Source organism: Patiria miniata, unplaced genomic scaffold (genome assembly GCF_015706575.1).
Source record: "Patiria miniata isolate m_02_andy unplaced genomic scaffold, ASM1570657v1 HiC_scaffold_30, whole genome shotgun sequence".
Lineage (NCBI taxonomy): Eukaryota > Metazoa > Echinodermata > Asteroidea > Valvatida > Asterinidae > Patiria > Patiria miniata.
Window position 1 is genome coordinate 4,409,037 of NW_024037070.1, and position 24,814 is coordinate 4,433,850.

The following is a 24,814-nucleotide window of genomic DNA, read 5'->3' on the forward strand; positions in this document are numbered from 1 at the left end:
TAGCCATAAGTACACCAGTAGTATATCATTTTCTTGATTTTTTTTTTTTTTTTAAGACTTCCCCACACTAAATATCTATAAAAAAAAAAATATATGCAGAAGCACGGTTTTTACCGAAGAAGCTACAATTTCATGACAGTCATCGGGCAAGTCTCACAGTCGAAGGTTAAGGTTTTGAATATCGCCATGGTAACGTTCCAGCTTCTCCTTGGGGTTATTCGGCATGAAGAGCTTCTCCAGCCCCGCGAATGGATACTCGACAGCGAGGGCGACAAACAGCGCGACGACATACGACAGCAGTAGGTTCCCTGCGAAAAAGTACGCCTGAAAAAGAAGAACCATGAACGGGCAAAAAGTTAGAATGTTAATCAATAGTTTACAATAACTAGGCTTCAACTCAAACTTTGGCTACATCTCTGCATTCTCGTAAGTCAGGAGCTTAGGCCAAAAAAAAAAGTCTCCGGTTTCTGGTATGCGCGCGCGTCACCGTAGCCATGCGCGTCGGCAAAATGAAAAAGGTTTTTTTCAATGAAAGATGATGTCTCTAAATCGCCAAACTCACTGGTTTGACTGGAATCCTGCTGCTGGACAATTTTAAAGGGTTTTTAGATGGGGTTACGATCGAGTATAAACTTTATGTGGACTCCCATATATTTGCACTAAGTTTAGTCGGGCACCATTTGCAGTCATCAGCCGACATTTGAAGCCAAAAAATCAGGTAAAAAAAAACAAAAGCTGCGTCGCCGCACCACTTTTTGGGCAAGCTCCATACCAGAAACCGGAGACTTTTTTTTTTGGCCTTAAAGGTAGAGTAGATCATTTGCAGCTATCCAAAAAGTAACTGACCAAATTATTGTCGAAAAGCTTGGTTTAAAGATAGTATTGGTAATGAACTCCCTGTGAAATTATTCCTTCTGGCATGCTGTCTGTAGCAGCCATGGGCGTCGGGAGGGGGGGGGGGCAAAGTGGGGAAAAAAAGCACAACAAAAAGGAGGGAAAAAAGGAAAGAAAAAGAGGCACGAAGTCATATTGCTGTTAATTTAATGGGTTGGGGAGGGGGCAAATGTTCCTGCCCACCCTTGGAAAATGATAAATTGAGAATATACAGGAAACGTACAGGGATTTTTTGGGGAAAATGTGCTTTGCCCCCCCTCTAGAAAAAATCCTGGCGACGCCCATGGTAGCGGCCAGAATATCATTTTGCATTGTTTTGCTCCGTGCGAGTGCAGAAACTTTGTGTGGTGCATTTTTGTAATCAGAGGGCGCTGTTTTGCACTCGCCACCTTTTTCAATTGAAATTCAGAGACAAGTTGCCATTATTTTTGCCATTTATTTTGTAAGACTTCGTCAGCTCAACAAAGTTAGTACCTTTTTTTTGGAAGATCCGATATAGCCATTGATTAAGTTTATAGTGGATAGAGGACATAGAATTGGGAGTTTTGTCACAAATGTTTCCATGTGGTTGGGACATTTCGTCTCTTTAACGAATGAGGGCACTGTTCATATAGTTCATGTAGCTCATTCATGGTATTTTTTGGATAAGTTTGTGAGTTCAAATTGTATAAGAGTGTCCATAGCTAGAGATATATGGACATTTGTGTGGTAGGACAGGGTGTTCACAAGCTTGGGTTTGGAAACATTATTTAGAAATTTTATTTTCTTCTCTGTATTTATTGGTCAGACCACCAAGTTACACCGAGTTACACCAAGTTGTCGTCAAGTTACACCAAGTTGTCATCAAGTTACACCAAGTTGTTGTCAAGTTACACCAAGTTGTCGTCAAGTTACACCAAGTTGTCGTCAAGTTACACCAAGTTGTCGTCAAGTTACACCAAGTTGTCGTCAAGTTACACCAAGTTGTCGTCAAGTTACACCAAGTTGTCGTCAAGTTACACCAAGTTACCGTCAAGTTACACCAAGTTGTCGTCAAGTTACACCAAGTTGTCGTCAAGTTACACCAAGTTGTCGTCAAGTTACACCAAGTTACCGTCAAGTTACACCAAGTTGTCATCAAGTTACACCAAGTTGTCATCAAGTTACACCAAGTTAGTTACAGCAATTTAGTTACACAATTTCCGCCTGTCAACACGAACTTACTCCCAATTTATTTCAAGTCATAGAACATTGTCACCAACTTGGTCACTCGCCACCCAGTGGCAGTATTGTTCTTGATTGTAGCCACCAAATTGTCATCTAGACTGCAGAGTTGTAACGAGTCACTGATTTTTGGGACTTGAGTTGAGTCGAGTCATTTTAAAGAAGTGACTCAAGTCAAGTCGAGTCCAGTCATTAGTTCAAGAAGGTTGAGTCGAGTCACAGTGTGAAGTCGAGTTGAGTCACATATTTAGCTTGAGTCAATTCAAGTCACAAATATTTGAACACTATATACCAACATTTATAACTTTAGGCGGCGTTCGAATCCAAGAGCTTTAAAAAAAATCAAATCAGCCAAAGCCAATGATGAAACAACGAATTCGAAAATGTGTTTAAAATCTGGTTCCTGGATAGTATTAAGTGCGTTCTAGAACCGTGAGGTGGGATTCTGTTACACGTTCTATGTTTGTACATGACAAGCAGTCGCCTGTACCGTTCTTTACTAGCAAAGTGACGTGAACATACGTTTTTCACCGTAAGTCATTGCAAATACTTTTCGCAAAAGTTTGCTTGTTTTGGGACTGGAGTCTTATTAGCCTTCGCTCGAGTCAAGTCATCTGGTGAGTGACTCGAGTCGAGTCATTTGCTCGCAGTGACTCGAGTCGAGTCATTTGCTCGCAGTGACTCGAGTCGAGTTATTTGCTTGCAGTGACTCGAGTCGAGTCGAGCCAATTACCATCCTGCTAGACTGTCACCCAATTATTCAAGTTTGCCACTCCAGACATTAAAGTTAACGTTCAAGTTAAATTGAAATGTTAAATTAGTCATCAGTGCATCTCATTACTGAGTAAAATGTTATTGGACGATATGTAGTGTGGAGACTACACTGTCATTTTGAAGGAAACAATAAAAGAAGATCATTTCCAAAGATGAGTCAAAACACGCATATTTGAAAATTTCCGTTCGTATTTGGTTTGTAATTGGGTGAATCCGTGAATGGGTGCGGCGCACAAGCAGTGACACGACGCACACGCGATCGCTATTATTCGTTGGTTCAGTGCATGACATGCGTAGCTGTCATTGGCTGAATGAGAGCGTGTCCTGGACGCTGATTTCAAACGCAATTCAAAACATGACTCGGCAACTTTTCAATTGAAAATCGAGATCCTAGAATATTAGTTTTTCTCGGAATATACAGCATTCACCGAGCTAAAACTTCATCAGGTTAATTGTTAAGCACCCTTCTTTAGATTTTGAGCACTCGGCTGAATGAGAGCGTGTCCCGGACGCTGATTTCAGACGCAATTCAAAACATGACTCGGCAACTTTTCAATTGAAAATCGAGATCCTAGAATATTAGTTTTTCTTGGAATATACAGCATTCACCGAGCTAAAACTTCATCAGGTTAATTGTTTAAGCACCATTCTTTAGTTTTTGAGCACTCGGCTGAATGAGAGCGTGTCCCGGACGCTGATTTCAGACGCAATTCAAAACATGACTCGGCAACTTTTCAATTGGAATTAGAGATCCTAGCATATTAGTTTTTTTCGGAATATACAGCATTCACTGAGCTATAACTTCATCAGGTTAATTGTTTAAGCACCCTTCTTTAGGTTTTGAGCACTCTTATTGCTCTCTCCTTGGGGTTATTCGGCATGAAGAGCTTCTCTAGCCCCGCGAATGGATACTCGACAGCGAGGGCGACAAACAGCGCGACGACGTACGACAGCAGTAGGTTCCCTGCAAAAAAGTACGCCTAAAAAAGAAGAGCCATGAACAGGCCAAAAGTTAGAATTTCATCAAGTGTTGCCAAAAACCTAGGCTTCAACTCAAATTTCAGCTACATTGCCGATTCTCATAAGTCAGAAGCTCAAACGTTTCGTGCAGACGAAAAAATCCATGAAAATAATCGGCAGACGGTTCGCGAGTCAATGAGGGCCTCGGAGTAGCGTCTATGCTCTTATTTTGCATTAGCCTACAGACAGCCCTTAAAATAGTCACTGCTTTTGTTGTATATAAACCTATGTAGGTACAGAGACCTCTATGGTAAAATCTCACAAATTCCAGATTTGCATTTTTTTTTAAAGCTGAAATCGGGAAAAATCCTGAAAAATCTCACCCCTGATGATTAAAGGGAATGTACAACATTTGTTTTTGCTGCAATTTTCAGAAATAAATGGATTTGGAGGATAAGTATATTATAGCAAATATTGTTCAACTGACTTGTTTCACGTTTTGGGTTCGTAGATGCTGGAAAAACCAAGAAAACCAATCATATTCTTGTAGTCTGGTTCCCTGACCCCACTTAAGATAAAACGGAGCAATTTACAGACTTTGGGGAATTGTTAGATCAGAGAATCAGTCTAGCAGGCTTGTAGTCTTCACAGGTGTGTAATCAATTACAAAGAAAATGCGGACGAACTGAATATGAAAAATTAGGAGCACTTTTTGAAAAAAGCCAGTTTTCTCCAACGCTGGTCGGCCGACCAGCGTTGGAAAACTACAGTTTTTCTTGAAAATATCAACACACCAGGTGCCACAACTCTACAGGATGCTTTAGACTGTCATTCCCTAACAATCCAGAAAGATATTTCGTGATAATTTGATCATTTGGTTTTTTGATGTTTGCAAATATTGTATCTTCCCTTTAAGGTTTCCGTGCCGAAACCTCTAATTATGAAATAACATAATTACTCAACATACAAATATTGCACTGAGGTCTTTGCAGTGTGATACTGTAAAAAAAAAAAAAAAAAAGAGTTTCTATCAACTCTCACCATGAGATACTTGGACTCGTAAATGGCCGTGCCAAAGTTGTAGTAGAAGACGATGAAAACCATGGGATGGAACATGTAGACGGAGTAGGTGAGACGAGCCAGGGGGATCCAGAAGGACCACGACAAGAAACCGTTGATCCAACCTGGAGAACCAAAACAAAAGAAGGAAACTAACTATTTAATTATTGATTCACATCTTAAAATTTCTCTAAGGGGGTCATTCCGTGTCAATTCAACACGATTTTGCACCCGACTCTCACAGGTCGAGATATTTGGTATGATGATTGGCTTATATGAAAAACCCCCAGCAAATTTTTATTTTTTTTGTAAATTGGCTTTTTTTTTTAGTTTTTGAGATACGGGTCAACCAACTTTTGACTAATTAGTATGACCTCTGCACTTTAAATGCTTTTATCTCCAAAACTACAACACCTATTAAGCCAAGTTGTACATCTTTAAGAGCTCTTTGAATGGCCTCCATTTCATAAAATAAAACCAAATTGGTAGCATCAAGCGCAGAGAAAATGCGTAACAAAATGACCTTTGACCTTGAATTACGAAAATTAATACGCTCCAAATTTTGTAACTTTTTATCAGATGTTAGTTGATGATATTGGCAATAATCTTGGAAAATTTTGTGATGAACAACAGACTTATTGAGATTTCATCTCACTGGCTACAATACATTTCGAGAAAAAAAAAAAAAAAAAAAAAAGCAGATGTTGTTATTACATCTCCACTACCCAAATTTAACAGAATTCTATTTCATGCACCCTTGTATACCATCTTCCAATAAATTTGTAAAAAAATTGGAATGACATCACAGAAAGATAAGGGGATGTCCCTACCTCCGTAGCCATACTTGCAAGCGAAGACAACCCAGGCGAGTGCCACACCCCAGGCGAATCGGCTGAGGGTTCCGTACGCAACCTGCCCTGCCCGGGATATTGGGACAGACGTGTGGTACGATGGGTAAAAGCCGTAGACAACGCTGATGGCGATGCCCGCTGCCACCAGCCAGCCAGCTACGGCGAAGAACTAGGGTGGGATCCATGCAAAACAAAACGAGGAGTGTGATAACGGACTTTTTGTACAAGAGTAAGTTAAATCCGTCACGAGCCAAAATGGGCAATCCGGCCGGTGTTTATCTCCGGTAACATGAAACGACTGAAAATATTTATATTCCCCCTGGATGGGATGCTAGTCCATTGCAGGTTACTCCCCAGCTAATGCCTGTACCCATTCATACCCCTAGGTGGGGAGAGGCAAGTGAGGGTGAAGTGGCTTGCCCAAGGTCACATTATATGGCCAGCAGCTGGATTCGAACCCCTGACCCGCTGATCATGGGTCACGAACCCTAACCACTTGGCCACATCCCCCACTTGTGAACAAGAAATACCCCTCAAGACTGAGTAAGATGGGTACTCTTGAATAACTTAGCAAAGTTTTGAGGTCCAAAGTGTGACATTTTTCACGTCCCTGTTACCTTGATAATTTGTAATCTGCCCTCAAATATCATTAAGAATGATTTCAAATGTTTTCATTTGTTTGTTGGGTAGGTAGTTTGCTATTCATAATCACTCTTGGAAAAAGACAGCATTAAGGAGTGCATCACAATTATAAAACCATCGATGTCAGATGTAACAGGGACAGGGAAAAAAAAGTGGACCAAAACTTTATAAAATGACCCAAAAATGGAATTCTTTGTTATCTGAAAATTTGAATTTCTCTATATGGACAACACCCAATTACTGATATCTATGTTCATAAGTTGTCCATAGGATCTGTATGTGAGCTGGATTTAATTCTTCAACTGTGTGAAACTGCGTTTAAGTTTAAGTTTTTCTCTTCAATTTGAAAATACCTTTCCAAAACGGTTCATACGTTTGGTCAGAATTAAGCGACACCTTCTCAATACGTTGAGACTTCTGGTGTCCCCCACAACTTACCGGCGACATCTTGATTCTGCGGCTGCCAATCCTGTGCACGATGTAGCCCAGTCCGACCCCGACAAGGTACGGAGCGATGCGGCAGTACGGCTTATCGTAAATTAAGGAATCGTCGTCCAGTCCGTAGCCATTCCTGTCAAACGAGGGGAAAAAACACCGACTTTGTGATGCTATCTGGAAAACCCTTCAAACGGTGAACAAAAAATGTGAGTGCGTTGGATATTTTTCACGCTTGTAGAATTGTTGAGATGATGATTATACGAACTCTACATCAAGGGTGTAGATCACTTGACAATTGGAAAATTTGTGAATGCAGATTCTCAAAAATTAGAATTTTTGAATCGATTATGTACAAGCAAACTTAGGAAAAAAAGCCCAACCTGCGTGGTTTCAGAGTTTCTATGCTCTGTACTTGTTAAATGTTTTCAACAAATTCTAACAGATTCTCTCAAGTTGTATTACCTTTAAGCCAAAAACGATGACTAATTAAAACAAACTTCCCCCAAAATGTAACAATTTGGGGCCGAAGGTTTCCATGGCAACAAGGCTAAAGATTTACGAAATTTAGTACTTTTCAGTCATTTTTTCAGTCATTATTTTAGAGAACCAAACAGATAATACAAACCCAATTCCCGCCCACACCCCTTTTTTTTAGATCAATTTATTGTTTAACTCACTTTGCTGATGCTGCAATTCCTAAGATATCCATGGAGGCATTGTACTCGACCATAATTACTGCTGTCACAATCATGCAGACGACTGTTAACGACACAAGGGCAATCCAGCCAATCACAGGCGCACTGGAAAAAAAGAACAACAAAATCATCCAAATGGACAACATTTTTAACCTTCCTGCTAGCTGTTGAGGCCAAAAAAAAGTCTTCGGTTTCTGGTATGGAGCTTGCCCCAAAAGTGGTGCGGCGACACAGCTTTTTTTTTCTTCTTCAAGTGTCGGCTGATGTTGCAGATGACGACGCTTCGATCCCCTTAAAACACTCAAAAATATCCTTCAGGGTGGAGCTTGAGGTGACCTCAGTAAGGCCATAAGGCTTGAGAATTCGGCACCCACTTACGATCTCGACCGACACGAACATTCTTCGGGAAATTTGGATAGTCAAGACAAAAATCAGAGAAAACGGTAACGTCAGACCATCGACATTGTGCCTGTGCTGCCAGGCTGGTCATTAGTCTGCTCCCTTACATATTGCGCTAATTAAAAAGCGTTTACAGGTTCCAGATACACGACCATCGCTTCCGCACACACACGTCTGGCTTCCACACACACAATCACAAAAACACACAACGCCGTCTGCAAATGCCGTGCCCGACTATTCTGTGAAAAACAAATGGGATCCAAGAAAGGCCACATAAAGCATATACTCGAACTGTATACTGTAACCCCATCTAAAAACACGTAAAAATTGTGCAGCAGCAGGATTCCAGTCGAACCAGTGAGTTTGGCGGTTTTGGGACATCATCTTACATTGACATTTTTTTTTTTAAATTTTGCCGACGCGCATGGCTACGGCGACGCGCACGCATACCAGAAACCAGAGCCCCTTGTTTTGGCCTAAGCAATGCTTTGAAATTGACCCCTGCTATGCAGGAAACTTACCCTAACCCCAAAAGAGTTCATTTGGAGTACAGTACCACATACTACAAAGTAATACAAAAATTACGTATGGCGGCACCCAGATACTAGAAAAGACTATGAGTGCTGTACTTACTTATACAGGGTGACTCCAAAAAATGCAACCCTAAAACATTTGCCTTTTGAAAAAAAAAGGGATTGGTGGATTTTTATGTTTTGGGTATCAGATTAAAGCTGATAAGTTTTTCTTTCAAATACTGAAAGAAATCATGAAAATGGCACTTTGGGTTGCTGAGAAATGCCAATTATGTAAAAAGTAGTCATTTTTTATCCTATACGCAAAAAAATTACCACAGTAAAGGGATTTTCACTGTAGCTATTGTTGCATGTCCTAATCCTTACAAACAACATGGCACATAATATGACAAGACTATAAAATAAATTTGATGGAAATACCTTTCATTTCCCACCTGAACAGGTATCACATCCTTTTTATTTAAACCCTTTCAGCATGATAAATATGTCAAAATACTAAAAAAAAATGTTTGCAATAATTCGGGGTGGGTGGGTCCAAACAATTTTGAAAAAGGATCACAATTCTCTGCGCGTGAAAGGATAACGACCTCTGCGCTAGAAAGCAGGAGGTCGTGGGTTCGAGTCTCACCCGAGTGATTTTTCCAACTTTCACTCGGGAGGTAACACACTGAGTATACAGTGTTTAAAAAAAAAAAAAAAAAAAAAAAAATTTAAAAAAAAATTTAAAAAAATTTAAAAAAAAAACGTCGGTGAAGGGCAAAACCTAATTTGATGAGGATCACAACTGTTAAACATTGACTATTTTGAAAGGCCCCTTAACATTGACACCTCGTGAGTGGAGTTGTAAAATTGAGGAAACTTACTAAAATAGAGGAACGAGAAGCAGAGGACTGATGACAAAGAACTGCATATCATTAGCCAGGTACCACACCCATCCTATGCACTACATTGATCAGAAAACAAAATAAAAACAACAACACCACAGAATGCAAAATAAATAAACTTCAAATAAAAAAAAGCTGTGAAGGATCCCGATGATTAAAAAAAAAAATTGCCAACACCAAGACAGAGCATGTGAGACTTTCGGTAGAGCATCGAAACTGCATTCTTTATTCCTATACAAACAAATTTCAAATAAGGATTGAAAATGAAGGTTAAGTGCTACCTTGTGCTACCTTGTGTGACACGAATGAGAACAAGTGCGAGTGCACCATAAGCTCTGCACCCGATTTCATGAAACTCTTCGTAACTTACGATGCATCGCAGCGATGCGACGCATCGTATCCCTACGATGCCTCGCAGCTGCGACCCGTCCTTCGATCCATTTCACAACACGTCGTAAGTGCGATGCGTCATAGGTGCATTTATAGCACAACTCGGTGACTGTTTTATGTATTTAGTCAGCGTACAGTAAATAGTCGTCTGATATTCAACAAAGAGTCGTCGGATTTCAGCTCTAAATTTGTTAAAACGTAAAACAAAATGGCGGCCGTGCGATGCAATTTTGAAGGAAAACAAGCTCTCAGTGGACTGTGTAGCTCCTTTGAAATTTCAACTGCAATATTCCAGTCTAATTCATAATTATTCAATGAATTTTCTATTTACAACTTTACACACATTGCCTCGGTATTATAATCTCGTTGATGTAATGTTTGTGGCATTAAACTGGCTAAGAATGAGACTCTTCTTATTTTGCGATGACCACTAGACACGTCGAAACTTGCGACATGTTTTAAGCCATTGTCAAGGAACTTTCGTGAAATGGATGATACGACGCGTCGCGACTTGTGACTTGTTACACGTCATAACTCGAGTTGCGACGCGTCGCAGCGCTTCGTGAAATCGGGTGCTGGCCGTCTTGCATGACAGTCTTGCATGACATCAATCAAAACAATCCCTGCCAGAGCTGAAAACTGCGACCCCGAAAAACGCGACACCAATGGAGCATATGGAACACCATACTTTTTGGTCAATTTTCGGAGACAGACCGACAACTGACCACCAAGTGACATGAAGAAGCCCCTGCTAGAGCTTAAAATATAGAAACAATCCTGAATGTCATACAATGGTTTAGCGCTGGGAATCTTAGCTTGGCTAGTCTATTTATTTTTAACTGGATTCTGTTTTAGGGCTTTGTATTTTTTTTAATTATTTGGTGTTCGATTATTCCCACTGGGAGTTCAACGACAATTCGAATATTCGATGTTGGAAATGTGGTGATCAAGTTAAATAAAACACGCATCAGCCTAAACTGGCCATAAATCTGGCTTTACATGTACAGTGAAATTTCGAACCTCAAGGGAACAGGTTCAACATTTGACTTAAGCAGAGTTTTGAGTTAAGCAGGGTTGTATATCACTGCTATACTACTGAAGAGAATGGGGTCTTCGTTTGAATTAAGAATTGTTTTTGAGTTATCAGAGTTTGACTTATCAAGATGTCACTGTACCTGCACTTGTTGAAATTGACAACAAGCTTATTAGAATAATATAAAGACCAGGTAGTGGAATGGCTGATATGTGACTGATTTAAACGAAGAAATTTAAGCTAATATTCCTCTCAAATCATTCATTCATATATTCAAATAGTCGGTTTGATCTGACACAGTGCTATATTGCCTGCTTATTTTATACAAATATTGAATGCTTCGAGTGGTGAATTAAACTAGCCTCCCAAGGTGATCCATGGACATTCTGTTTTCCTGAGGCGAAGCCGAGGGAAAATAGAATACTCCATAGATCACCGAGGGAGGCTAGTTTTACTTCACCACGAGATAAAGCATTCAATATTTGTTTTATAACACTTCACCCACAGATTCTGCTTGGTTATAATATTTTAAATCATTTAAATCTGAACACAGTTGAAATAAACTTCAATTTCAATACAAAATTGGTGGAAAATGTATTTCTATCTTCCAAACTACCCCTTCGCGAAATGTTTGAACCCAACTCTGTGGCTCTCTTTGGAACAAAACACGCTGCGTGCAACGCGCAACGCCCACACCAGCATGCATTTGCACACAAATGCCGCGCTGTGGAAATAGTACTTTGGTTGCTAATGGTATAGTACTTTGGTTGCTACGGGTATAGTACTTTTGGCCGTGCACAGAAAGATAGCAAAAATAGAAAGTATCATGTGACTCGCTCTCGGCCAATCAAGACACAGAATCTGCGGGTGAGGTGTTATAATGAACCCTATGTCGAGAAAAGCCGACAAAATAAATAAATAAAAATCAAAGGAATATTTGAAGCAGCCGTGCCAAACAAAAATGACACAGAAAATGAACAAGTTTGATTTTTGTACAGACATCAACACCAGGGAAGACGTGCGTATTAATCACAAACAGTATCGGCTTGGTCTCATTCGCAAGATTTATAGATTTGTGACTACGTTTTTGAACGGATGACACACCTACCTCTGACATGAACCCTTGCGGGTAGAAATTGTTGATGTACAGGAGATCCGTCCACCAGTACTTCTCACATGAAGGCTTGGCGGTGCTGGTGTACCAGAGCGGACCGTCACCAAAGAACGGCTGAATGTACATCCACACCAGAATGGTCAGGCCCAGGACTGGAGTCAATCTACACAGACAACCAAATGGCATTAAATTTTGCCATGTCCCCAAATTGCCAACTAGATTCTACAGCCTGTCTCCAAAAAAATGGTACAATCAGAGGGAAAAAATGGTTAAATCTGAAATTTCAAAATAAGTCATTCTTACTTGGCATAATATTAAAGAACAAAGACTGGGCTTTCCAATAGTGTTTGTTTGATCTTATTTGCTTTTGTCAATTCAGAGATATAATCAATTTAGTGCGATACACCAAAATCGATTTTTGTGCCACTTTTATGCATGGGCAGAGTTGTTTCGAGTACTGTGCCATGCTGTCTTGAAGCTCACAAAAGATTGCAACTTGGCAAAAGAAACAAACTCGATTTTTGTGTTCCGCAGTAAACTGGAGTTATCTCTGGATTGACAAAAGCAAATGAGATGAAACAAAAAGTATTGGAAAGCCTGGTCTTTTTTCTTTAATGTGATGCTCAAAACGACTTACTTATTTTGAGATTTAATATTGAAAAAAAAATGTTTTCAATTGTACCATTTTTTTTTAGACAGGCTGTATAACAGGGCGAGTCAGAATGATCTGGACCCAAGTTCACCCTTTTTTTGTGGGAAATAGAGTATATTGAGAAAAAAAAACAAGTCAGGTGCGTTTACAAACACAAATGCCCCGCAACCATGAATGTTCCCATGACATGACACCACTCTTTTAACATCGACTCACATGTGACCTGGGTCACATGGAACGTACGTTTGGTCACATGGAATGTTCATTTACATCGTTATTGTTTTCTGTAGGGTATATGAATTAATCCCTATGATCTCAGAATAAATATAATGTATTTTTTTGGCTTTTCTGTTGGGAAGTCATCGTAGGTGATTAAAAAGAGTGAGTGAATGTGAAAAGATCCTGTACAGACAAGCTGAATTAACAAAAAAAAACTCACAGCTGTACATGTACATAAAACGAAATATAAGATCACATTTTAATTTTATACTAAACAAGATTTGTATTGTTTTAGCCACTGTGACCTTGACCTTTGACTTTTCGTCCCCAAATGCAATAATGAATAGGCTTCTTGTCAAATTAGTGGCTGTGGTGACGAGTTGTGCCATTTTCATTGAAGTGGCTCATTTTCCAGTCTGCACACGGAATTGGTTTTGCCTTTTTTAAATGTGTCCGTAACTTCAAGTGAGTCAGTCACCATGACTAGGTTTTTATTTGTTATTACACTGCTTCACATCAGTACGCGATTTCAATAAATTTGTTGGACCATGGAACCGTGGTCAGAGTGTTTTTTTAGCGTGTGTTCTGTGCTAGCGCTTTTCATCAAAATGGTACAATGGATACATGAAACTTTCACCATATTTGTCCAAAATACCAGCCTATAACATGTCTCATTTGCACTTGTTTTGATAATTGCTGCATATTTTTTAATATTTTCGTTAATTTGGGTCCAGATCATTCTGGCTCGCCCTGTTGACTCATGATCAAGCAGTTTTCAGATATTTCAGGTGTTTGGATATTGTTTGGTCCGGTAGGATTCTTATGAAATGCTAGTGTAAGGGGTATGGTTTGTAAATCTTTGTTGCCAGCTGAAAGGAGAAAACAAAGAGCAGGGCGGTTGGTAAGATGGGTGGTACAGCACTTTTAATTCATCTATCCTATTCAACAATTGTTCGGTATATATCGGTATCTTACAAATAACTCTAAAATGGAAAATTAAACCTCGAAAGAAAAGTAAATTCAAGATAGGAATCATAATGATTAAATATTTAACTAAACTAAATGAAAGAGAATAAGATAGAATTAGATAAAATACAATTAAAAGTAGGCCTTGTTGAACTTCACTTTCAGTCCCAGTATTAAAAGTAATCCAGTCTGTCACCAGACTTCAGCCAGACCTAGTCAAGTCTAATCTAAGATGGAGACTGTTCTACAAAAGATTTCCAAAAAAACTCCCTTTTGAACCATACTCTAATTCTAGTCTCTCCCAATCCAAACACTTGATGTAAAATGCTCCCAATCCAAACACTTGATGTAAAGGAAACATAAGATTATAATAAAATGCAAGAAAAAGACATCAACCTCCCCAATTAACCACAAAGTCAGTGCCTAGCCTGGCACTTGCCTCAAATATGAAGAACCAAATGGACAGTGGCTAATTGGCCACAGTCAGCAACACACTGGCCAGGCTATCCTGGCTGCTAGCTAGCCTATCCTTGTGGTCAAGCCCCTAAGGCAAAATAGATAACGACTCTAACAGATGGCTCTGAAATGTCCCCCTGTGACTGGGCCATGTGCTAGTGGTCTCAACTTTAGACACAGGCCAGGGTGGGAAAGTAACTTTTCTGCCTAAAATTACTAAGCTTTAAAAAGTCAGTTATTCTACTACAGCCATAAGAAAGTAATCTATACATTATAAACTTCCTGGAAATACAATTAACTAAGCAAATTTAAACAAGGTTCAACTGAAAATCAAGTAGAAAGATCCTCACTCCAGACCAGAATATGGCCGATTTTGGCCCAGAGTGACCACTTGTTATACTCACTGAAAAGTTACAACAATGCTGAGAAACAAAACAGCAAAAATAAGCAAAAGCACTATCTTTCCCAACTCCAAAAGAATGAGAATTTGTAATAAGTGAACTTAGTAATCTTAAGTTTCACAAAAGTCAATCAATCTGCAAAGTTTACATACAAAAAAATAAAGGAAAATGTCTTACCTGAAAGGAGAAAACAAAGAGCAGGGCGGTTGGTAAGATGGGTGGTACAGCACTAAAGCATGCTTAACCACACCACCCAGACCAACCCAATCTCCTGCTCCAGGGTCGCTCCACTTTCAGAAAGAGGGGTCCAACTGGTAGTATAAACAATAGCCTTACATGTATGAGATTAAACCATTAAACACTTTAAAGTAGAAAGAAAGCCAAAATGATGGGGGTGTCTCAATCCAAAAAAGGGGGGGGGGGGGCAAGAAAGATAAAAGAAAGATAAAATAATCGCTTAAAGGGGCACCCTTTTACACCAGGAGCAAACTTAGGATTGACCTATGTTTTAAAAAGTTTTGAAAAGCCAGAAAAAGGGGGGGGGAATCTCACCCACCTCCAGTAACGATGGAAATAAAACCAGGCCCATGCTTTCGCTGACCTCATTTCTTGCATACGACTCAACGTCAAGAAGGAGACCAAGAAACCGCTGAATGAAAAATAACAAATTAATGTCATTAAAATAACATGCGACACTTTTCTTTTTCATAACAAATGTCATCCTTCAAGTGCAGCACTCAATAAAAATAGGAAATCGTTGAATAAACACAGGTCACTTTTACAGTAGAGCTTCTACTGTGAACTCCTTGTGCAAACACTAGAGGGCGCTTTTCTACAACTTTTGAGAGCGTAGTGGACAGGACACGGAAGAAGAAGAAGACTGACTCTGCAATTGAACAAAGAACATTGACCGAAGAAGATTTAAATCTTGTGATTTTGTAGCTTTACCAACTGGGCTCCGCCAACAGTTGATAGAGCATTTGGTATGGCATTCTGAAGTTCAGAAGTCCAAATTGCACTCCATCACTATTCTGTGTTCTTAAAAAACGAAGTCAGTAAAAAAAGGGACGACCCACAATTTAAAAAAAAAAATTTTAATATGGATTTAAGATACTGACCTGAGAAAGAAGAACGAATCCACGGCAAAAAATGCATTTGAAATCGCTTGGAAACCAAAGCTTTGCAACCACTCGAGCACAACAAGAATATTTTCTGTGAAGAGAAAATAATTGTTAAAAGCAGCATTAGGGTACAGACTACTCGTTAAAGTCCAACCCTCCCACACACTGCAGAATCCATCAATGGATTTTTGGAGGATTTAGGAGGATGTAGAAGGTACAGATAAGGCATTGTTACTTTTTGTAGGGCTTGACGTTCCTTAGAAGACACAAGGGCCTGTTTACAGTACACACACCAATTAAAGATATAGGCCATCATTTGTAATTTGTGCATTTTGTTCGTTTGAAGCAACAAAAGTGTTCAAAATCTAATGAAGGATACTGAACAACTAACCTGATGGAGTTTCAGCTCAGCTTCAGCTGTATATTCCGAGAAAAACAGCATTCTAGGATCTCAATTTCATATCAAAAGTTGCTGAATCATGTTTTGAATTGTTTTGAATCGCAGCAGGACGCACACGCGCACTGATCCGACGAATTATAGCAACCGTGCGCGTGTGCGTCGTGCCAATGCTTGCGCACGCTGCGCCGAATAACAAAACGAACTACTAATTTAAATTTTCCGTTGGAAAGGCCTTCTTTCGTTGATTACTTCAAAATGATAGCTTGCCAGAAAGAATAATTTCACAGGGAGTTTAGTCCACTTACTATCTTTCAACCAAGTATGTTTTTCAACAATAATACGCCAGTTACTTTTTCGGATGGCTGCAAATGATGGACTATAGCTTTAACATAATTATGAACAGCATTCGGCCCATCTGTAAATGAGCAATAGCTCGATCTTAGTTGCCACTTTTTGTTAACGTCCTTCCGTGTAAAAGGTAAAGGTAAAGAGGGGGGAACCTGTGTTCACAGGAACCGAGTGCCCATCTCTCTTTCGAAGCGATTGGGCCAGACTCGAGTCCATGAAATGCTGCTGTGGGGGGATCACCACACCTCCTCCACAGCGAGTCTGTTACCTTCCCAGCATTGAATAATGCCGGTACCCATTTAACACCTAGGTTGAGAGGAGTAATTGAGGTAAAGTGCCTTACTCAAGGGCACAACACACTTGGCCACGGCGGGGCTCGAACCCGCAATCTCACGATCATGAATACTGTGCCCTAGACCACACGTGCCCTTCCGTGTAAGTAGACTTTCAGTATAAAGAATGTGTCGTCCTTGGTTCCTGCACAGTAGACTTTTAGTATAAAGAATGTGTCATCCTTGGTTCCTGCACAGTAGACTTTTAGTATAACGAATGTGTCATCCTTGGTTCCTGCACAGTGGAGCATGTTCAGCTGAAGGGCACTTACGGGTTGCGCCGGTGCTTATCGAGAAGAACAGGGTGTGACCCAGGATGACCCAGCTCATACTGATGACCCGGATGCCGTTCAGCGAGCCGATGCTGGTGTCTTTCTGCTGGGTGTCCAGGAGTTTGGACAGGTTACGGGTCACGGCAAAGCAGAGGAGGATTCTGCCCAGCAGGCTCACTGTAAAAGGGATGAAAAACAATCCAATTTTGTGAGTGCAACGGTAAAAAACAAACAACCATTGGTCATAGGTCAGAAGTATGACTTATTTTATTCTGAGTGCGCACAAAGCCATGTAGCGTCTTTGCGTGAGCGTCAGACGCCAACGGTGGTGCATTCAAACATCTCTTCTTTTGGTCTTCCCCCAACTCTACATTAGCAATCGTTGAGGGGGTACTTCTGCACAGAGCTCAGAAAGCAAAATCAATATTCTGGAAGCCAAAATTCACCTTTTTCCACCTGAAAAAAATCAGCGTTTCCCCCATTTTTTTCCCACGTTTGAAAGTCAAAGCAAAAGCTTTTAAAAACAGCCTTCTCGTGGAAAAGCAAATTAGCCTTTCATGTTTCTGTCCTTCCTTTTCTTTTTTTTTTGGGATCGTGGCGAGATTTCACTGAATTTCATAACAAATTTGACATAAATTCATATTCACACAATCAAAGTAATTTTGTTTTTCAAATTGGCTTGATTGTCATTTATACAAAGCTCAAGTACTGTTGTATGCACACTGTTCTGTGACGATGTTGTTTTTTTTTTTCGTTACCTTCCGATGCGTCATGTTTGATAGACAAATTCCAACGATGGGCCGTTTCTCGTCCATACAGTGGCTCGACGTCATCATCACAGCTGTCAATATTGTCAGCATCCTCGTCAGTATCATTAGCATCATCACCGCTGTTGATCACGGCACAGTACAGCCAACGCCCGTGCCTCTTCAGTTTCTTGGTGTCGAGACGCAACCATTCGTCATATAGTGAACCAATGATCATTAGAACTCCTAATGTGGACAACAGGACACTGGATCGGGACAAAAACAAAGAAGGAAATGAACAATGTGCTCTCATGTCTGGATTCAGCCCCCTGCCTGTCATTGCTTGTATGATGGAGGGACTGGGAACCAGTCTACTTGGCTCTCGTTGTAATAGTACCACGGTCTAATGTCTCAAAATCCATTATATTGGAAAGTCTGCAGACCGTGGGTTCGAGTCCAGCCTGTGGGTCTTCATGGATGTGTTCTTGGGCAAGACACTTTATCAATATATTGCTTCTCCCCACTTGGAGCAAAAGTGGAGGGTGGACTGGGCGGGCCATCACCGCGTTATGGGAAAGTTTTTTATTGTCAGGCAAATTAGGACCAAGTTATGGGGACTTTCTGCTGTCCCCACAGTAACTTAGGTCCCCATGGGACAACTCGTGTGTGTAAGTCCCCACAACTAAGGAACAAGTATGTGTGTGCATGTATGGCTTTACAATGGAGAACAGACACACAAGGGAGAACAAAAGATCCTTTCAGTCCTCGAGCGTTGGGTCTTTTGTTGGAAACAGTCCTCGATCATACAGCTATGGGCTTAGTCTACAGGAGAGTGTTATATTACAGGGACAAAGGAAAACACAAAGCATGGTCCTCGGGCCGGCGTACAGAAATTCACGACTGTCACAACTGTGTGGGTTTTTACGTGTGTGCCAAAATGGCTGCATCGAGCCATGTACTCCCTGGGAAGTTGAGATGGTCTGCGGAATGTTGCATTGGTCCGACGGGCAGGGGTAATAATAATGTAGTACCCTGACTACCATCAGTATTGGCAGGTACGCTTGGACAGTTTATAAGCCTGTCCAGTGGGCCTGTACTCACATTGTGCAGATGACGCCAGCACTGTACGGTATCGGAGGAGATTCCGAGCAAGTCACGCTTGCGGCAGTTATCGCTTTAAATTCCACATACTTCAGTTCAAGAAGATCTAAAAAAACAAAGAAGTAACCGGAATTGAGATCTGTCTTACTGGCAGAAATTAACAAAACTTTGTATTGATTGTTAATGGCAAGTTTAAAATCTTCCAGTACGGAACAACAGTAATGTAATGGTGTATTCAGTAATGTGGGGGAGTATTCAGTCCGTCAGTAACTCAGTCAGTCTGGGAGTCAGCAGAGTTGTAACGAGTCACTGATTTTTGTGACTCGAGTCGAGTCATTTTAAAGAAGTGACTCGAGTCGAGTCATTAGGTTAAGATGGTCGAGTCGAGTCGAGTCAAGTAATTAGCTCGAGTCAATTCGAGTCACAAATATTTGAGCACTATACAATAAATAAACACAAGAGAGAAAGTCATTTTTGTTGGCTTTTTATATTTTACATTCGGGCTACTACATGTGGCGACACCACATTTGCCTCTTAATGAAAATAAAAAGGGGGTGACAGCTGATCGTCATTCAACTAATGGGGACACTGATCAAACCACGTCTGTATATGTATACATTATTCGCGAACATTCTAATGTAAAAGTGTTGCTTTTATTTTTGGGACTCGAGTCTCATTAGCCTTCATCGTGTCGAGTCGAGTCATTCTGATAAGGGACTCGAATCGAGTCGAGTCATTTGCTCGCAGTGACTTGAGTCGAGTCGAGTCATTTGCCCTTTAGGGACTCGAGTCGAGTCGAGTCACCAAAAAATTGTTACTCGAGTTGGACTCGAGTAGGTCATTGACTCGAGTCATTACAACTCTGGGAGTCAGTCTGTCAGATAGGCAGGCAGTCATTCAGTCATAGGACAGTAGAGTCTTTTTAGCTACAACCCCCCCCCCCCAAAAAAAATATGAACATGGTTACCTAAAAAATATTGCAGCGCGCCCAACAAGTCCTGATTGGTGCAGGAAGCTGGTGCACATAATCCCCAGCGGACATAAATCACTGGCACACCCTGTAAAGGGGAAGAAAAAAAATAACATATATGTAGAAGCACTTGTGTGCAGTGCTAGTGATGGTTTCGGCATAAACAGTAAATATACTTGGCTTTTAAGAATCCGCACCATGTTCAAACGCAACATAAATTACAACAGATTCTATTTTATATAACTTGTGATCAGTTTTTCATAAGGCCAAAAAAATTAAAAATAATCGGTCTTTGGTGGCTTTTTTTTTTTTCAAGCTTGAATTGTACAGACAAGGTGGGTACTATTTTGCTTTTTTGTGTCCTCATTATACATTGGTGTCCTCCATAATTTGCCTTGGTGCCCTTTATCATTTGCCTTGGTGCAATTTCCCCATTCCTTGGTGCTCCTTGGTACAAAAATTTGAGGAGTTGCGGCATTAGAGGGCTGTTGTAGCTTCCGTGATAATTTGAAGAAAAAAAAAAGGTTGACGCGCATGATTAAAATTGACGCGCACTCTGACCAGAGACCGAGTATTTTTTTTGGGGGGGGGTCTAATCTTCAATGATCAAAGTACATAGTTTTTCGGTCGAAGTACAGGGTTTTTTACAATCTCCAATGAAAAGGATCACTCAGAATCTAGTTGCGCATACACATAGACAATAAAATGTTGTTTGTCCTGCACAAAACGACCCAAAACACACACGTTATCATACCTGCTTTTATTTTGGGTTGTTTTTGCACCCATAAATCACAAAAAGGTTCGCCCAAATTATCGTCGGGCTGCACATAATTTGAAGTTTGTAAAGTAAATATTCCGTAACAAAACTTTGGTGGATTATTTTGTTCAGTGTCTCATTCAAAAGTGAATAACTTTTGTCCTGCTACCAAAATAGCAATTTAAAAACAAAATCTATATTTCGGGATAGCACTTCAAAAAAAACATGGGGAGACACTTTTAATCCTACTAATTTCAACAATCCGGCGAAATCAAATAATTGCAAACTTTGACAATTTTTGTGGACTTGTGCTGATAGTAAGTTCACTCAAATCTCGCATGATGTTTTTGTTTTTCAGGTATATAGACGGGGCTGTTGTTTTTATCTTAATCAGAAAAACTTCACATGTTTACTAAGTATTTTTTTTATAACCTAAAACTTAGCGCTGACTAAAAAGAAATCTTTCTATACCTTGATTCCGATCTTCGTTGCATTCAACAATATATCAGAAAGACAGTAGTTGAACTCCTTAATGGATAGACATTCGTCGTAGTTGCCTAGCCAGACAGCATTCCCTTCCAACAAACCTGCTCCAGGCTTGCCAAACGCATCCAGGGCTGGCATTTGAAAGATAAGAAGACAAAATGAAATATTCAGATGCCGAAGAAAAGAAGAAATCACAACAGTAGCAGCATTTCAACTTCTGACACTCACCTGGAGAATAAACAAAATTGGCCACGCTACAAGCCTTGAAGATGTCAAGCCAGTATTTTGGCTAGGAGTAGGAGTGCATCAGACTTTATTATTATTTGTTTTTATTTTGCAAATTTGTAGATGGGACGGTCAAGTCTATAATGGTTCACACTCCATGGGAATGCGACACGAGCAGTGCATCTACAAGTTGAACAAAGTCTACAGCTGCAGTGAATGTTGCACTGGCACTGAATGTTTCTCGATCTATTTTGATATTCTTATGAAGCATGAACTAGTTGATCAAACTTATTTTGTCCTCAGTCACAAGGGGGCACCCTCCCCTCCCCCCTCCCCTCCCCCCAAAAAGAGGAGAAAAATGTGTGTGAGCGTGACAGTTTACTTTCAAGTTTAATGGCAAAGTTTATACAGACACACTCAGAATGCCCTCGCCTTTCTTCATTATCCCTCCTATGCAAACATACATTCTGTGCCAAGAGGTCCTTTCTGTCAAAGTCAATCAAGAGACTGTTTTCAACACTTAAGAATTCCCAGCCCACATAAAGCAGGATTGACTGGCTGAGACCGTTTAAGTAACTTCAAACAGCTACGCTTCGACTCCAGGCGAGTGACAAAACAGCTGTGACCACAACTTGCCTGCTTTGTCTGTTGACCAAGTTTGACTAGTCACAGAGCTTGCTCGACATATGATCTGACTCCTGGTGACTAGATCGTGTTAAAAGTATAGCAGGGGAAGTGGATGGAAATTTTGACGTTACTCTGGCAAACTAGTTTTTTGAGCCAGGTAACGATGAACAGCGCCCCCTAGCACCAGATGAGGTCCAATGCCTCCTTCTCTCTCTTCTATTTTAATTTACAGCTGTTTGAAAATTTTACATTTGTTTGAAAATTTTAAAGTGAGCAGTCCCCAAAAAGACAAGACTTAATTAGGAGCACCACTGTGACCCTTTATTCATTTCCGAACTGTTTACCTTTGTAGTTTGTGCTGAGGTGGGACAGATAGTCCATGCATGTTGGAGAGATTGTATCTTCCGAGGTTGGCGCCTGGAATTGAGACCGGCCTGCCTGGTACAGCCCACGGCCGAAGAACGTCGTCATCACGGGCACCAGCAAGTCGTTCATCGATTGATTCGTCATCGCTGCAAAATCGTCGGCGCAGTTTACCATGACTGCACACAGGATCAAGATGGCAACAAGCCGTGTGACTGAGATAGGGCCAGATTGTTGTCTCATACTTGGGCCTTGCTTGACTGCTTCAGCACAGGAAGAAATGCTGGTAGTATTTTAATTTAGGATGCAGTATCTGTTTGAGAGAATCAAAGAGAATATAGTTTATTGCGTGAAAAAGGCCATCAAATTTGTATTGCTGTTTGATTGCGTCCAGATGTTTGTCAGCTTCTATCTTAATTAAAACGAGTGATAAAAATATTGATATCCTAATTTACAGGGCAAATTTGTCAATGTTTTGTCACTTCATGTGATACATTAAAGGGAATGTCTAATATTTGCTTTTGCTGCAATTTTCAGAAATAAATGGATTTGGAGCATTAGTATGTTATAGAAAATTTATATACTGACTTGCTTCACGTTTTGTGTTCGGAGAGGCTGAAAAATCCAAGAAAACCAACCATATTCTTGTAGTCTGGTTCCCTGACCCCACTTAGGATGAAACGGAACAATTTATAGACTTTGGGGAATTGTATGGTCAGAGAATCAGTCTAGCAGGCTTGTACCCATTCACAGGTGTGTAATCAATTGCAAAGGAAATGAGGAATAACTAAACATGAAAAATTAGGAGCAGGTGTTGACAAAAAGCCAGTAGGCCTATTTATCCAACGATGGTCGGCCGACCAGCGTAGGAAAAATTCAAGTTTTCTTGAAAATATAGGTAGGCCTACACCAGCATGACCAGGAGCCACGATTTTACAGGATGCTTCCGTTTTCCTTGCTCCATGGACCATGGAGGAAGGAATAGACCCCTAACATTACAATCCAGTAAGATATTTCGTGATCATTTGATCATTTCGTTTTTTGATGGTTGCAAATCTTGTAAGATAGGCCTGCTTTATGCGCCTATTAGCTATCAATTGAGTAACCAAAATTCCCACCCTGGGGCATGAAAAACGTGACCAAATCCCGACATTTGGGGGGGGGGGGAAGGGGTGGGGGGAAACATTTGATAGGCATGCAGAGGCCTAGGCGCAAAAGCACTCACTGATTGACTGACTTAGGCCTAATTGTAATTTTGGCGTAATTTTGAATGAAATGACCCCTACTGACCATTAGGTGACCATTGGCCAAATTCTGTGTACAACTTAAGTACTCACCACGCCTTCAAAATGATTATTGGCGGTTACAGTCTTTGAAAAACTGGCATTAGGCCTACTTCAAGTTCAAGCGCTTCAAGAGAACCGCCCTTCGCCTTCCCTCGCAAGTTTTCACCAGGGTGACCGTAAGGTCAGAGCCAAATTCTGCTAAATGCTCATCAAAAATCTGTCAGATTTATCAAAAATCTGCCAAATTCCCCAATATTACTCAAAATACACTATAAACACTTAAAATTACATGCAGATTGGTAGTATTACCTTAATTAAGATTCAAGTTACATAATAAACAATCTAGTCACAAAAAGATGTTGTGAAATTATTGGTAAATTAATTTCGGGCAAAACGCGGATCCGGTCACGTCGAAGTCCGTTTCCCAGTGAACCTCAGCACCTAGACAAGCCAACCTGTCCCATCATGCAAGGGTTTATTTGAAAGGATTGAAGCTTTTTTAAACAAATGTACATGTTTTTGTTCAAATTTGTTGTTTTTCTGTCAAATAACCATTTTTGCAGAATTCTGCCAGAAATCTGCCCAAAAAAATCCATTCTGTCAAATTTTCTGTCAAACTCGTTTTTAACAAAAATTCTGGCAAAGTTAGCCGAAAATCGGCTAAAACGGTCACCCCAGTTTTCACTCTCTCCTTTATAACTTTCACGTGATGCGTTAATTTTTCCTCCATGGTTAATAAAGTAAACGCCGCCCTCTTGTGTCCAGAAGAAAGCAGTTGTTCCGAAAACTGGCACAAGTGTTCATTTCATATTTGAAAGATCGTTCCCCATGCTATTTTTAGTTTCACTTCTAAAAAATACTTTTTTGTTTCAATTGCTATTTCCCTGCAATATAAAAGTTCTTCACTTTCGAATGAGACATCGACCGAAAAAAATATGTCCATATTGAACTTTCTTCCCAAAATTCGATTAATTGAGCATTTGTGTATAAAAGCCCTTCTCATCAGAGGGTTGCTGGTTCCCAAAATCGAAAAAGAGTAGTTTTTTTCGTTGAAAAAAAGTCCATACAAACATGTATACGAATTGAAAAGTCGTTAGGAGAAGGGAAAAAAACAATTTTGGGGGGCAAGAGCACGGGGTATCCAACTGTCAGTGTCGGTAATCGGTTTATAAAGTTCTCGGTTTCGCGTAACTTTAAAAATTGCCAATGATTTTAGT

General features: G+C 40.3%; 1 protein-coding gene across 2 annotated transcripts; it reads right to left on the reverse strand.

Moving 5' to 3' along the window:
* On the reverse strand, window positions 1-23,772 carry LOC119739464 (nose resistant to fluoxetine protein 6-like). Of its 2 annotated transcripts, XM_038214430.1 has the most exons (17): window positions 23,649-23,772; window positions 22,293-22,624; window positions 21,082-21,227; window positions 19,851-19,941; window positions 18,884-18,989; window positions 17,795-18,048; window positions 17,037-17,213; window positions 15,682-15,775; window positions 15,120-15,212; window positions 11,864-12,032; window positions 9,312-9,391; window positions 7,499-7,621; window positions 6,822-6,954; window positions 5,721-5,910; window positions 4,873-5,015; window positions 3,735-3,851; window positions 1-207 (listed from the first exon to the last, which is right to left on the reverse strand). In XM_038214430.1, exons 2-17 carry the CDS (start codon window positions 22,552-22,554, stop codon window positions 154-156), a joined length of 2,232 nt encoding a protein of 743 aa, XP_038070358.1. In that variant the 5' UTR covers window positions 22,555-22,624; window positions 23,649-23,772; the 3' UTR covers window positions 1-153. The 2 variants fall into 2 exon arrangements, with proteins under 2 accessions (XP_038070358.1, XP_038070357.1); XM_038214429.1 differs by lacking the exon at window positions 3,735-3,851 and having other exon boundaries at window positions 1-324.
* Window positions 23,773-24,814: the final 1,042 nt, after the last annotated feature.